This window comes from Oncorhynchus mykiss, chromosome 19, assembly GCF_013265735.2.
Source record: "Oncorhynchus mykiss isolate Arlee chromosome 19, USDA_OmykA_1.1, whole genome shotgun sequence".
Taxonomy (NCBI): Eukaryota; Metazoa; Chordata; class Actinopteri; order Salmoniformes; family Salmonidae; genus Oncorhynchus; species Oncorhynchus mykiss.
The window spans coordinates 40,004,499-40,020,546 of record NC_048583.1 but is presented as its reverse complement, the minus strand read 5'-3'; the positions used below and the strand labels follow the sequence as shown (position 1 = coordinate 40,020,546).

At 44.0% G+C, this 16,048-nt stretch overlaps 1 protein-coding gene across 14 annotated transcripts in view; it reads left to right on the top strand.

Annotated features, from left to right (window-relative positions):
- Nucleotides 1-16,048, top strand: part of syne2b (spectrin repeat containing, nuclear envelope 2b) — a 142,854-nt gene that overhangs the window by 77,433 nt on the left and 49,373 nt on the right. For 13 of the 14 annotated variants that reach the window (XR_005037720.1, XM_036954795.1, XM_036954792.1 and 10 more), the window contains 16 exons: nucleotides 761-853; nucleotides 1,091-1,195; nucleotides 2,290-2,904; nucleotides 4,291-4,482; nucleotides 7,140-7,343; nucleotides 8,258-8,392; nucleotides 8,542-8,657; nucleotides 9,680-9,791; nucleotides 9,924-10,058; nucleotides 10,303-10,458; nucleotides 10,635-10,829; nucleotides 11,437-11,538; nucleotides 11,880-11,999; nucleotides 12,443-12,643; nucleotides 12,839-13,012; nucleotides 13,873-14,004. Coding sequence is in view for 13 of the 14 variants with exons in the window: in XM_036954795.1 (XP_036810690.1) it covers nucleotides 761-853; nucleotides 1,091-1,195; nucleotides 2,290-2,904; nucleotides 4,291-4,482; nucleotides 7,140-7,343; nucleotides 8,258-8,392; nucleotides 8,542-8,657; nucleotides 9,680-9,791; nucleotides 9,924-10,058; nucleotides 10,303-10,458; nucleotides 10,635-10,829; nucleotides 11,437-11,538; nucleotides 11,880-11,999; nucleotides 12,443-12,643; nucleotides 12,839-13,012; nucleotides 13,873-14,004 (2,787 nt within the window). In the remaining variant the exon portion in view is untranslated. The remainder of the gene's footprint in view (nucleotides 1-760; nucleotides 854-1,090; nucleotides 1,196-2,289; nucleotides 2,905-4,290; nucleotides 4,483-7,139; nucleotides 7,344-8,257; nucleotides 8,393-8,541; nucleotides 8,658-9,679; nucleotides 9,792-9,923; nucleotides 10,059-10,302; nucleotides 10,459-10,634; nucleotides 10,830-11,436; nucleotides 11,539-11,879; nucleotides 12,000-12,442; nucleotides 12,644-12,838; nucleotides 13,013-13,872; nucleotides 14,005-16,048) is intronic. The other variant, XM_036954793.1, reaches the window with a different exon arrangement.

Genomic DNA, 16,048 nt, shown 5'->3' with positions numbered 1-16,048 from the left:
ATTCAGCTTGTTTGTATGTCTGTGCATGTGTCCTTGACTTGGCGTGGCAGGAGTCCAGGGGCGTGTCATGTCCTGTGGAGGAGGAAGAGGGAGGGTAGGAAAAAGAGGAGGAGGGGAGAGGAGGCTCTCTGTGGTGGCTGTCTGGGGCAGAGCTCCAGTGTCCTACTGGACCCTCTGACATCACTGCCCCTGGCCTTCCTGTGACATGCCCGTGGGTCACTCTGCCCCCTGTTTCACTGCAGCACTGGGAGGCACTATATCCAACCCTGCTTCCCTATAATCTTGTTCCCATGTTTCCTCTTCCTCCTCCTCTTCCTCCTTGCTGGTCTCACACACACTCTGGAAATTTGCTTGTCTGTGTTCAGTTTCTTTCCACATATTTTTACTTTGACAATAAAATCATTATCTTCTCTATTTCATTTATTTAAATTCTCTATGTTGCTATTTTGTTTTCAGGTGGGTCGTTGTTATTTAATGCCGTCCCCTCAAGTCTTCCTCTTTACTTTTCAGAATGTTGAGGGTACTGCTGCCAATGTGATTGATTACCTCTAGGGGGCAATGTGGTGCAATCTTTGCCAATGACTTTTACCAAAACATCTATGAGAAGTTTTTAAAACGTTTGTTTTTACTCATATATCTGCACCTTATTTTAGAACCAGGGTGTTTCACAGTTTTGATGTTTTTTGTTGTTGCCTATTATTTCATTAAAATGTTTGTGATTTGTTATCGACTGTCTCCACTGTGTTGCTGTTCTGGTCAGGACCCTGAGGTTGCAGCAGAAGGGAGCCATGCTGCCGCTGAGGAAGAAGGGGGAACCACAGCCATGGAACAGAGTCAGGACACAACTGAACAGGTACCAGACACCTCCATCTATGGGAGTCAGACAATGGCACCTAACAGCACTGTATGATGTAACATGTATAACAACCCTCATATGAAAAACATGTAGAACATAACATTACATATAACAGGACTGTTTTAGTGCCTTAATGAATGACTGTGTATGGTTTTCTCATGGATGATAACATAATAATGACTGATGCTGTATCTGAGTAGTGTCCACATTGTAACACTGCTCATGTCTCTTCAGGACCTCTCTGTAGTGGGTCTCTCGGTCGCCTCAGGAACAAGTGTGTCCGAAGCTTTATCAAAACCTGTGGGCACAGTCAGAACACAGTCTCTGTCTGAAAGCATGGTAAACACACCCCCCTCCATTCAACTCTCAAAATCCTCCAAGTCCCAATGTATTGTGTCCTAGACCTAGTCTGGAGTAGAACCCATTGTTTAGACTCCCTCTCTATCTCGATCTACGTTCGGTGCATTTACATGGCGGAAGAATCCCAGAAATTCTATCATACTGCAGTTTGATTCTCACAGGTTGCGGTATGAGTCTGAACATTCTGTTAACACATTGTCAGGAATTCGAATTCCGATTTTTATAGTTTTATATGTTTACGTGATAAATGACAACTAAGCATGCTATCCAGAGAACTGTCAGGGAGTAGGCTCATGTGAATCTGGTTCAGCCCCGGTTACTGATAGCTGGCAGACCACCTCTTTTACAACAAAGACAATTCCTCTAACTGTAAGGGAAAGAAAGGAGTTGATGATGTGGGGTGCGTTTTTAAAAAGGATACTATATTGTACTGCATGGGTCCTTTTTTGTTGTTTGATGATCAAAAAACATACTTGATATTGATACGCTGATAATTATTTGGACTTTCCATAAAATCGTATACCGGTAACCACATTTGTGAATCCTGTTTTATAATGTATAATATACATTTATTAGACGTTGTTGACCCTTAAGACTCTGAGTATAATTGCACATGCCTCGAAGCAATATGCATATCTGTTTAGTTTATTACTCTATGTGCTTGCTTACACACATATGCATTGTATTTCAATGAGTTATGATCGTTTTGCATAATATGCTGTTTACACACTATTCCACCACTGCCTGGAAGCAGGACGGCGTGGAAAACTATATTCTTGGAATTAGTATTTTCCCATTTATACTTTAGATAAAGTCCCAAGCAAGTACGTTTATAGTAAAGTATACACTACCAAGATGACTGTTGGCCATGAAAATGCACTGATTGAACTTAATTGATATTAATATAGTACTTAGTCTTAATACTTCTGCATGTACTGTACTGTAGGATGTTCTTTTTCATTTTTCCTTTGTGAACAAATACAGCTGCTTCTTCTTATGTGGCAAAACTAAAGAAAAGAGAAATAAATCCAGCCAAATGATCTACTCCCCCCGTCTCTCTCTTTCTGTGTCAGGAGCTCATGGGACAGAGGGGGCTTGCATGGAGGGGGGATGACAGCCACCCAGAGGGGCTGAAGACACACATCAGAGACACACACACACACCCAGGGGGCTCACCTGCTGCACATATACTCACAGAGGATGTGCAGACACTCACTGAGGTCACAGTGGACACAAGTGTCCCCAAAGACATCCAGACAGTAACTCCAGTCATTTTATCAACGATGAGGCTGTCAAAGGTGGATAGTAGGCTGGTGTTATCTGAGGCAGGGCTGGCCTGTCTGGTTCAGCCACCCTCTGAGAAGGCTCTGGTTGTTCCAGAGCAGAGGCCCACAGTGCCCCAGCCAATGCCCAGAAAGAAAAAAAGTGCACCTCAGACAGGGTTGCTCACGGCACCATCCCAGCCTATAGAAATGGCACTCAATGTATCCACTGGACAGACACACACAGCCTCTGATCTCACACACCAGACACCTGTGCAAGTTAAGGCATCTACCCCTCTAGCAGCACCTGAGGAGACACCCCCCACCACCACCACCCTGGGCGTGGTCAGCACACACACTGTCCCCCAGACCACACTCAAACCCACCGAAGAGGACATGGAGGGTGTGCATCCAGCAGCAACCCTGGTAAGCACTGAAACGTCCCAGTACAATACAGGCCCAACAGTCCTAACCCCTGCTAACCATGCAACCACAGTGGTCTACGAGTGCACACACGAGTGGGTCTTAAACAATGTTTCACAAAGACCTGGGTTCAAATAGTTTTTGAAATTGTTTCAAGCACTTTACTTGTGCTTGATTGAACTTGTCTGCTTAATGGAACCAATAGAATGGTCCCAAAACTGCAAAACCACACCCATCTGTCACTACAGGCAGAATAAAGCAAACCTTCAAAGTATTTGAAGTATTTCAAAGAGTATTTGAACCCAGGTCTGTTCACAACTGTAGTGTCACATTAATGGAATGGGTTTACACAGTAATGATGCTGATAATTATCATAATGATGCACATTTGTGAATAATTTCAATAATCCCTGTTGAGTGATCCGTTTAATGTAAAGTAAAGACTGTAATGTACAGCAGTGTAGAGGGCTTGAGTGACTCATGGTGCTAACCATGGTGTTACATCTTATTCTCACACTCTCACCCTGTCTGTGCCTCAAACATCTATATGTGCATATGTGCTGACAGGAGAGAAACGGGAGAACAAATTTAAAAGAACTGGCATAACAGAAGCAAGAGGAAACAACAGCAGATAGTACATCAGAGAGAAAGATAAAAGATTGAAGGAGCGAATAAGGAGGTTTGCCGATTCAGCTGACTGATCTGCCCGTAGATCCACCTCCTCGGTCTCAGCCCCGCCCCTGTGGCCTGGGGCCTCTAACTGGGTGTGTGATAATGAGTCCCTGTCACCGGAGCTCCCTCTGAGCCTACCTGCCACCGCTTTCAGGAAGTGGCTTTGGCCACAGATGGGTGGGGCACCATGGGTGAAAGAAAGAGAGAACTAGAGGCAGAGTCAGTCTGGGAGAGAGAGAGAAACAGACAGAGAAAGAGACAGACAGAGAGACCTGACAGACAGAGAAAAAGAAAGAGGGAGAGAGACAGACAGATAGACAGAGAAAAAGAAAGAGGGAGAGAGACAGACAGACAGACAGACAAACAGACAGACAGAGAAAAAGAAAGACGGAGAGAGACAGACAGAGAAAAAGAAAGAGACGGAGAAATAGAGAGCGAGAGAGAGAGACAGGGAAATAGTGAGGAGACAAAAGAGAGAAAAAGAAAGAGAATGGGGTGGTGTGAGAAGTAGATTTTTAAGTGCCGAAATCCCCAGGACAGTCAGCTGTAGACTGAGTATTCACCGGCCAGTGCCTGTCAGTTACTGTCAGTGTATACTAGTATTAGTTAAGAATGTCATCCACTCCCTCTCCTCCTATCTGCTGTCCCTACTAGCCGATTGTGAGGGGGAGGTGATTGGTACAGGAGGAATCTCAGTGGCTGTGTGTCTGTGTCCCAGGCCCCAGGGGTGTTCCCAGCCCCAGCCTTGACTGGGCCCTGCCCCACTCTGGAGGTGCTTAATGCCTACAGTGAGCAGGCCACCCAGCTAGAGGTTTGGCTGGAGAGAGCCCAGCACACCCTTGGAGTGCTGGAGCGGGCCGCCACTGCCAGCATGCAGGACAGTGTGGAGCAGCAGCTCCTCACGTGCCAGGTAAGAACTGCAGACGGGTGTCAAAGTTCAGCTCTGTGGAGGACCTGCCGAGTGGGGCTTTATCCAGGAACTTCCCCAGGCATGGTAGTTAATAGCAAGGATATAAGAGACGCCTCAGTATCATAAACTTGTGTGTATTCGTCTTATCGGTTTGCTCATGCTTTTCTTTAGCACATGAGAGGGATTCGGTATCTACTTACAACCACAAATAGCGGCGTCATATTAATGATGTACATCACTGTCAGTCGTTCTGATGTCATGCCAATCATCTGCTTTGACTATTAGGTTTATTTCCTTAACAACCTCTCTTATTTATTGACCTGCCTTTCCATAGTTGAAAGTCTTTCTAAATCACCAGTGATCAAGGTTCATCAACAGTCATTTTCCTGCTTTTAGCTGCTTTGCCTACTGCTGCAGGTGGGAGTTGTTTTTTTTCATTCAATCTTAGTAAACACCACCAGTTGTTGGATAGAAAGTGCTGCTGTCTCACAGGCAGATAGGTTAGTGTTTGAAATGAGGCAAGGTTGAACAAACAGTGAAGTCCAGCTAATGTGTTGCTGGTATTTGTCTTCAGGGTGCAGTGTATTTTCTAAAGGTGCTGGCCACATGGCCACGATCAGTTGTACTAGATAGGCTTTTGTCAAGTGCACTAACTGTTCTGATTTGCAGGGAATTACTCCAAATGGCTATTTGTAAATGGAATTAGCTAATATTTTTACAGTCTCATTTCCTTGCATGACCTTAGACATGCTAAACAAAGACATGCAGCAATGAAGCATTAGTTATGATTGCTGTGGTGATGTGGGCAAATCATTGGAAAATCACTTGTAGGACCAGCCAGTTCTGGAATATAGACTATTATGTTCTTACTTTTTTACATCAACAGTGTTCACAATATATTCTTAGCTATCACCATTTCAATCTAGAATAAACCTGGTACTATCCAGCCTGGATTCTCTGGGTGTGTAATCTGATCCCAGCATTAAAGTTTCAGAGGGTAAACACATTCCTATAGCACGACAGATTTGAATGAAGGCTTTGTAGGCAAACAAAAACACAGCATCTCATAGGATCTAGCCTCATATTTAAATTGATCAACATCTTTAGAGAACCCTGTACACCCTTTTTCCAGGAACCACCCTTTTCACGACCTCAATCCCAAATGGACTCTAACCCTAGCAGGTTGCCTTTCACATGGAGCCTTATGACTCCTAGAACCTGCCTCAGGTGCTGTAGGTCAGTCAAACCTGGTACACTCTGGCAGGTGATGTGGGTCAGTAAAACCTGGTACACTCTGGCAGGTGATGTGGGTCAGTCAAACCTGGTACACTCTGGCAGGTGATGCAGGTCAGTCAAACCTAGTACACTCTGGCAGGTGATGTGGGTCAGTCAAACCTGGTACACTATGGCAGGTGATGCAGGTCAGTCAAACCTAGTACACTCTGGCAGGTGATGTGGGTCAGTCAAACCTGGTACACTATGGAGGGTGATGCAGGTCAGTCAAACCTGGTACACTATGGCAGGTGATGTGGGTCAGCCAAACAGTACACTCTGGCAGGTGATGTGGGTCAGTCAAACCTGGTACACTATGGAGGGTGATGAAGGTCAGTCAAACCTAGTACACTGGCAGGTGATGCAGGTCAGTCAAACAGTACACTCTGGCAGGTGATGCAGGTCAGTCAAACAGTTCACTCTGGCAGGTGATGTGGGTCAGTCAAACAGTACACTCTGGCAGGTGATGTGGGTCAGTCAAACCTGGTACACTCTGGCAGGTGATGTGGGTCAGTCAAACAGTACACTCTGGCAGGTGATGTGGGTCAGTCAAACCTGGTACACTCTGGCAGGTGATGTGGGTCAGTCAAACAGTACACTCTGGCAGGTGATGTGGGTCAGTCAAACCTGGTACACTCTGGCAGATGATGTGGGTCAGTCAAACCTAGTACACTCTGGCAGGTGATGTGGGTCAGTCAAACAGTACACTATGGCAGGTGATGTGGGTCAGTCAAACATGGTACACTCTGGCAGTTGATGTGGGTCAGCCAAATCTGGTACACTCTGGCAGGTGATGTGGGTCAGTCAAACCTGGTACACTCTGGCAGGTGATGTGGGTCAACCTATTAAAAGTGACACATTAAAGGAGCATCAGCAATTCTTGGAGGACAGTGGGAGTTGATAAAAAAAACATTATTTATTGATAAAACTGACATGTTTAATTCCTTAGCCTTCATCAGTGTTTTGCATGCACCCTGGTTGGAGAGCGAGCTAGCTGCAGGAAAATAGTCTGTACTGTATAGTGTATACCCAGTGTATAGTGTATACCCTATTCCCTAGATATAGTTGATCCATGGAGAGAGTCTGTGTGCTCAGGTTCACACCTTTAGGGGATTAACCAGTGTGAATGGGATTGTGCTCTACTTACTCTCCCAGGACACTGTGTTCTGATGACATTAGCACTCACGCTGCTGCAGGTGTCTCGGTCCACTTCCTTTTATTGTTCTTCGTCAGAATTAGGTACTAAAATGAGGCAGTGTGTGTGTGTGTGTGTGTGTGTGTGTGTGTGTTTGTGTGTGTGTGTGTGTGTGTGTGTGTGTGTGTGTGTGTGTGTGTGTGTGTGTGTGTGTGTGTGTGTGTGTGTGTGTGTGTGTGTGTGTGTGTAGGAGATGTTCCTGGAGATAGAGCAGAAGGTAGCCAGTCTGTCTGTCCTGGAGCAGCAGGAGGGCTCAGCAGGGTCCCACCAGGAGGCTGAGGCCCTCTCCTCCAAACTGGAGCTGCTCAAGACCAGCCTGGTCACCTTCCAGCTGTTGTTGCAGGAGAGACAGAGCCATGAGCAGATGCACACCAGCACACATACAGAGGAGCAGGTACATCCAAACAGAGAGCCACGTGCACGGATGTGCACACATTAACACACATGCGTGCACACACACATACACGCACACACACTCACTGAACTTCTGCAAAAGAGCTGTCTGCTGATGACACTGACAGTGGAATAGGTGTTTTGTCTATTTGGTAATCTCTCCATGACAATGTTACCAAGCTTCCAGATAAACAAACAGCTATTGTTAGTGAAATGCCAGGTCCTCCCGAGTGGTGCAGTAGGGCACTGCATCGCAGCGTTAGCTGTGCCACCAGAGACTCTGGTGGCACAGCCCAGACTCTGGTGGCACAGCCCAGGCTCTGTCGCAGCCTGCGACGCACAATTGGCCTTGCGCCGTCCGGGTTAGGGAGGTTTTGGCCGGTAGGGATATCCTTGTCTCATCGCGCACCAGCGACTCCTGTGGCGGGCCAGTGTGTGCTAACCAAGGTAGCCAGGTGCACGGTGTTTCCTCCGACATTGGTGCGGCTGGCTTCCGGGTTGGATGCACACTGTGTTAAGAAGCAGTGCGGCTTGGTTGGGTTGTGTTTTGGAGGACGCATGGCTTTCGACTTTCGTCTCTCCCGAGCCCGCACGGGAGTTGTAGCGATGAGACAAGATAGTAATTACTAACAATTGGGGAGAAAATTGGATTTAAAAAATGTTTAAAGTGAAATGTCAAAGAGAGATCATTATCACTTCCTAATGCTTTAGTTCCTGTGGCAAGTTTTTATTTCAACAAGGGGTGTAAAACCCGCTTGTTGACGAAAACACCGAAACAAGCCTTGTAATGTTGATGAGTAATACATCATGAGACTGGGCATTATGTTCCAAGTCACGACTGTGAATATTTAACTCAAACAACAGAAATTTCTCTCTCTCTCTTGCCGTCTTCCTTGTTCTTTCCATCCTCTGAAGGTGCCATCACCGTCACCGTCATCACCCAGAAAGCTTCCTCTAGAGGGCAGACTGCAGCGTAGCGGCAGTGTCCAGGAGATTCTCTCTTCCTCCAAGAGCAAACTCTTTAGACAGACCAGCTTTCAACAGCAGAAGGTAAACTGTCCAAAACATGTCTGAACGGAGAGTGTGGCTGGCTATTTATCGGACTTTAATTGTATTGACAAATTCACATATGATGGCCCAGTGAAGAATTATAAGTACAGTGTTTGCTAGTCGTGGCTGTTATTTTTGTCCCCATGCAGGAATTGGAGCAGGAGCTGAGTGAGCAGAGAGGCCTGACCAAGGCTATCGCCCAGCAGGGGAGTAGAGGTCGTCTCCACAGCCAGGCCCAAAAGGATCAACCTGAGCCATCCACACGGTACTGATTCCCTTAGAGTGCTCCAGTCTGTAGGCTTTGGAACTAGAATAAATCATGAACGATGCTATACACAATTTTTAGACAATCATCTTTTGATGGTGTTTTTCCTTCACTCGGGAGAAGGGGATTGAGTAGTTGTGGTTGTCCACATTCTCTACAAATGTATACTCTATGCTTTTGTTCCATAATCATAATCATGTTCTTGAAATAGAATCAGCTCTTTCCCCAAATAATCATTTTACAATGTGATCTTTGCCATTGTCAGAGGGAAAAAACACAGCACGGCACAGAGAGTTAGAAGTAATTACTTTGTTTGTCTGTTACATTTTCATTTCTCTGTGCTTCTCTTCAGTGAGAGTGGGAGAGATTCATTTAGATGGACCTTCATTTCTTCTCAGAAACTAAAAAAGTCAGCTATATAAAAATTATTATGATTGTGTTCTCAATGGAATTCTCCAAGGCTGTGTGTGGTTCTGACAACCATCTAACTGCACAACTTGGTATCAAAGCATTTCGTATTATTGTGTACGTCAATCTCAAACACTCCATTTAGCATGATATGTTACGTTTTGTATGGTATGTATTAATTTGTCCACCATCCATTTCGTATGATATGTTATGAATTACAATTCATATATGTTATGTTACGAAATTTAAAAACGTATAATATGTTACAAATTTGTAAAATGTACAATATGTTACGAATTTTAAAAACTAATGATATGTTACGTATTCCAATTCTACGTTGGCTAGGGGTTAAGGTTAGGAGTTAGAATAAAGGCTTAAGGTTAGGGTTAGGGGAAGGGATAGCTAAAAGTATAAGGGTTAGGGGAAGGGATAGCTAACATGATAAGTAGTTGCAAAGTAGCTAAAAAGTAGTTAGTAGCATCCGCCCATCCATCCACCCTGACCAACCAACCACCCGCCTTGCCTTTTTTTGTAACCATACCAAATGTAACATATCATACTCATGATCGGATTTCAGTCTATGAGACCAGGCTGAACTGCAACTCATTCCTTAGAGTTCCTGTTGAACCTGAAGGGGGGGGGGACGCAGGGGTCCAAAGGAAGTGGACACACCTTCACAACCAGCTTCTGGCCTTGGAGCAGACTGCACAGCAAGGTCCTTCTGATGTAAGCAGCTCCCACTCTTAAATGACACACATTTTCAAGTGTGTAGTGTTCCACAGTGGGTATGTGTGTTTGTGTAAATGTGGAGTACAAATGGTGTCATACTGTACGTGAGTTCTTTCTTTCACTCTAAAGGGGACAGACTCATCTGTGAGTCAGAGCAATGGATCAGCCAGTAGTCTCATTGACTCCCACAGCATTCAGGACATACAGACACACATATGTCGGCTGCGGGAGCTGGGCCAGACTGCCAGTGAGGTGGTGACTCAGGTGAGGGAACTGATCTGTGGGTGTAGAATTCAAGTCAGTCTCAAGACATCATTGCTCATTAACATATCACTGTTTTCATGGAATTGGGAAAAGGGTGTCACCGGAGAAGAGATTCAATTCCATGTGAGAAAAATAGTCAGACAAAGTATTTTAAAATCAGTTTTCTTTCAGGGTTGTCACTTTCTCCATGTTGGTTTTAATGATCACTCTCTATATTTGATGTTTCTATGGCTTGTTTTTCCAGTCTGTGCCGGATGAGGAGGTTCATCAGAGGCTGGATGAGGGTCTGTTTGAGGTGCTATGTGGGGTGGGCCTATCTCTGTCCCCACTGACCCGGCTCCTGCCGTCCCCCTCAGGGAAGTCACATGAGGACACACAGCTCCAGCTGATGCAACTCGAGGTAGGGTCAACACTAAAGCACTCTCAATCCCCACCAAAGTACTTTAAACCATATGGTTTGGTTTTCATAACTATGTTTTATTTGATTCCAAATTTGATGCGTGTTCAGTGCAGAGTTCAGTCAGTTGAACGAGACTATTGACTCTGTGTGTCTATGTGTTTGATCTTTGTTCACAGACTCTGGCAGCAGAGCTGGTGACCCTGGGTGGTGAGCTGACCTCCCAGGGGTCAGAGGTAATTGGTGTTTTGGGGTCAGGTGGAGGTCATCGGTGTGTGGATCACCTAGGTAAACTCCTGCCTGTGGTCCAGAGCGGTCTGGCTGCCAGAGAGAAGCAGCTGCAGGCCCAACTGGAGAAGACAGGCCATCACCAGGTCAGAACCACCACTGCACTCCCTGTAGTTTATTTAAGGAATTAAGGGGGTGTGGTATATGGCCAATATACCACGGCTAAGGGCTGTTCTTATGCATGATGTAATGTGGAGTGCCTGGATACAGCCCTTAGCCATGGTATATTGGCCATATGCCACAAACCCCCGAGGTGCCTTATTGTTATGATAAACTGGTTTCCAACATAATTAGAAGAGTAAACATAAGTGTTTTGTCATATCCGTGGTATACCATCTGATATACCACAGCTTTCAGCCAATGAGCATTCAAGGCTCGAACCACCCAGTTATAATATAACATTTATAACAACAACTGGACTTCTGCATTACAGTTTCGGTACAGTGCACATCTGTATTACGTATGTTGTATTACTATATGGTGGTAGATGTTTAGATTGTGTTTACTTGGTGGATAGGGATTTGAAATGATCTCTTAACTTAACATTGCCTTGTCTCACTTAAAACTGTACAGTTTGTAATGTTTTGACTTACCGTAAGGATATGATATGTAACACAGCATCAAATATTGATTTGTTGTGCTATGCAGTAATTGTTTTGGTATACTGTACTTTGTGTTGATCTAACTCAACAGACACTCTTAAAAGAGTTGCATGCAGCCCTTCTTGCTAATAAGTTGGCCGTACAACAAATGACTAACGAAGCTGTCCCTCAAGACACTTGCAAGCAGCTACAGGTACTGTAAACTCATTCATATGTAGTCATTAATAGTCATAAGTAAAGCTATCGATGTTAAATAGTTACAGTTGGGTCTACTATAAATCCTTCTATGTGGATAGCTTACAGCTAAGTCATTAATTCATGTCCGACTTAAAGATGTTGTCATCTGGATGAACCATCCACAAACTGTCATTAAATGACCGTGATATTTAGTGATCACCTTCGAAGGGGCAATATCCATTACAAAAAACAGCAAAGTGTCACCCCTCCACTGATTTGGTAAACATCTGATGGGTCTGAGGGATCAGCTGAGGGTGTGGGCTGTTTGACCTGTGTATTTGCATTGTGTGTGTTTAGGCTGTGGTGCAGGTCCAGGGAGAGCTGCAGCTTCAGTCCTGCCAGGTGTCCTCCCTGCAGGAGAGGGCAGAGAGACAGGGTCTGCCCTCCACACTCATAGAGGAGGCCTACAAGCTGGAGGTACAGTATAGTCCTGTATAACACCTACACCTGAACACATTTATTGAACACATTTATATGTACTGAACTCCATGGACCATGCTGAGACATTAGTCTATTATATTACCCAATGAAATAAGTCACCTCAGTTAAATTATTTGGAATAGAGCTGACCTTACTTTCAACCTCTCCCTCTTTTATTTATTTTTATTTGACTCAGAATGACTGCTGTCCGACTTATCTTTGGAACTACATTCCATTAAAACAAGGCCTTGCTCAATGGAATCGGAGTAATGAACACATTCAGTGGGAGTGATTGGTACCATACATTTGAATGCTGAAACCGTGACCCCATACATAATGATGAAGATTTTAGTTCTGAGCGTGTGGTTACGTATGACCATGTGTGTTATCATGTAAAATTACTGCATGTGGGTATCATACTGTTTATAATGTGTATTTAGGTTGTGCTGGAAAGTGTGTTGGGCTCTGTGGGGGCCAGACGTGAGGAGCTGAGGGCCAGTGTGGATCTCCAGCAGCAGTTTGAGAGGCTGCTACATGGCCTGGAAGTGCTGGTCACCCTGGGCTCAGAGCGTCTCTCACAGAGGCCTGGTCTGGAGCTCCACACCAGGACTGAGCTACAGGACTGCCTTAGCACACATTCGGTGAGCGCACACCATTCAGATCCTCCATTGTGTACTGATCCAATCAAGTGCGATTAGATAGCTACCTTGGATTCAGTTTTCATTCAGCCACCATAGAAACCAAGATATGGCTTCTTGTGTAATCGTTGGTATTGAAACAGCATGCATTGGTGCTATTGTTCCTTCTTCCTGCTATGGTTCTTATGGATTTGACAGAAGTTCTTCCAGTTCCTGGGGATCCACCTGGGGACCCTGCAGCACCTATCCACGAGAGTCGCAGAGAGCACCTTCCAGAGGTGGGAGGGAGGGATGAGGGGCCTCCAGGAGAGGGTGACCCAACTGCAGCAGCAGGCCCTGGAGAGAGGCACCAGGATGCAGTGGATATTACAGGTAGGCACCAAATAGTTAGGAATTAGAATACTGGAATGGACATGAGCCTTCTTATGATGGGATAAAGGTCAGCCATTTTGGTCAGGGAGTGGCTCATCCAGGGTTTGCCTGTGCTATGATAAGATATTGTGTAAAATGATGAATTTGAAGTATTTATCTGTACTGTATTTTTGTTCGCTAGCTAGCCAGACAGTTTTAGAGGAATGATTCCAGAAATGTTTCAAATGAACTGCCATTCAAACCATTCAAACAATGCAGTCAATTCACAGCCATACACTGGCTGAAATCAGTTGATTTTATGACTTAGAAAAGTTGTAAATGTAACAAGTACTGATATTGTATCATATAATAGCATTCACACTTTCAAAACAATTAATAATTTAGACATGACATTTTATGGTCTGTTTACATATATTTCAGAGGCTATTTATAGAGACAATTGCTATAAAACCCATATAAACTGTATTGATAAATGATATGACAATATTTTACATTGACAATAATTCTATAACACTATTTGTTATATAACACATGCCTTACTTTTATTTTCCTACACAAGTAAAATCAGGACTATCCTTCTACTGCCATTCATTCCAATTAGACTGGTTTGGAATTCTCCCTGACCGATATGGCTCCCATTTTCACCCCATTCTGGAACTTTGAAGGTTCATGACATAGTCCCTCTAGTAATTGAGTAGGATTTCTATGGTAGACACAGCACAGGAAACATTGGCTTTGTTAAAGCTAGATATGGACTCATATTGAGGTGTGCCGGTGTGACTGTTTGAGATGGTGTATAGAAAAATGTCTGTTGTGTTATGTGCAGTTGTGTTCAATTGTTGTTGTTGGTTTGGTTGTAGATATGGACACAGTGGGAGGAGGAAAGTACCAGTCTGGACACCCTGCTTAGGGATATGGACGCTGACCTGTCCAAGATGCACCTGGAGGAGGACTCAGTGGCACAGATTTGCGAGAAACTCTCTGTCTATCAGGTAGCACTCCATGTGCTTTAACATCTTATTAATAGAAAATAAAACATAAAAAATGTGTTATTTATCAAAAGAATGAACACTGATCACAGTTCAGTGGATTCTCTGTCCAATCTTTGGAAAAAAATTGGAAAGTTTGGAACCTTTAGGGTTCTTTGTCTGTCCCCATAGGAGAACCCTTTGATTAACCCTTTTTGGTTCCAAGAAGAACCCTTTTGGGTTCCATGTAGAACCCTTTCTACAGAGGGTTCTACATGGAACCTAAAAGGGTTATATCTGGAACCAAAAGGTTTCTCCTATGGGGGCAGCCGAAGAACCTTTTTTGTACATACTTTGTCTTGGTTGTGCACAAGTTTTTTTCCACTCATTTGGAACCCATTGGACATTCTATGTACTCGTGCCCGCTGCACTCTACCTCCAATTACGCTTTGTGCTTTGTCTCTATCCAACCCCCCCACCCCCATGTTTTCCACCCTGCCTAGCAACACAGGTTGGTTGTCAGTCCCCACCCCCCATATCTCTACCTTAGATCTATGGACCATACTTTTTACTGGCTAGCTCGAAATATAAGCTTTACAAAAGTTGTTTATATATTTTTTTATTTTTATTTAACCAGGCAAGTCAGTTAAGAACAAATTCTTATTTTCAATGACGGCCTACACCGGCCAAACCCGGACGACACTGGGCCAATTGTGCGCCACCCTATGGAACTCCCAATCACAGCCAGTTGTGATACAGCCTAGAATCAAACTAGGGTGTCTGTAGTGACACCTCAAGCACGGAGATGCAGTGCCTTAGACATCTGCGCCACTCGGGAGCCCGAGATACTGTATTTATTAGTGCTGAGCAGTTAGTGCTTTTTGAGGTCGGTTCGGTTTCGGTTCGATTATTTTAAAAATAATTTTGATTATTTCGGTTGAAATCTGTAACAAAACAGAATAAAACAATTAATACAAGTCTGATGATGGTAGTGACTGCCCATTATTGCTTATCACTTATTAACCATTATTTATTCACATTACTTTACTTGTTGTGTATATTTCATTTGTATTATATGATGACTTAATTATTTCCTTCCAAGTCATCATCTCATCTCTATAGAGCTGCTGCCAATGCTGCCTGACACCATCACTATTTTCTATTTCTTCAAAGTAAATAAGGAATACTTTTATGACTGATGAATACCAACTACTGTATCAATCATTTTGATAATGTATTTTCAGGGAGAGATACCTCGTGAAGCAACAGGAATTGGAATTCATGGAATTCAAATAATTGCACCGACGTTTGTGAATTAGTTGTTTAAATACCCCAAAATAACAGTGATTTCGGGTTAAGAGCTCAGCACTATTATTTATAGATCTATCATTGGATGGTTCGGTAGTTGGGTTTCCCCAGGGAGTTGCCTGGAATGTGTATGTGTCTTTCAAATCTTGGAACCATTACTGTCCATGATATCGGCAAGGTTACGGATTCCACTTTTGGACCATTGGGGGGATGCAAAATGCTGCCCTCCAGATCACAAGGCATTATTGTGAAATATTGGAGTATTGGCATGCTATTTTGATTCCAAATTACATTGTTTTTCAATTTTGCGCCAAATAGAAATTGTGTGAGCAATAATAGGACCAAGGCGTAGTTTGCATTGTTTAAGGGATCTATCAGTGGAGACCACCTCTTCCAATCCAGTAGGAGACACCATATTACATTGTTTAAGGGATCTATCAGTGGAGACCACCTCTTCCAGTCCAGTAGGAGACACCATATTACATTGTTTAAGGGATCTATCAGTAAATGCCACCTCTTCCAGTCCAGTAGGAGACACCATATTACATTGTTTAAGGGATCTATCAGTGGAGACCACCTCTTCCAGTCCAGTAGGAGACACCATATTACATTGTTTAAGGGATCTATCAGTAAATGCCACCTCTTCCAGTCCAGTAGGAGACACCATATTACATTGTTTAAGGGATCTATCAGTAAATGCCACCTCTTCCAGTCCAGTAGGAGACACCATATTACATTGTTTAAGGGATCTATCAGTAAA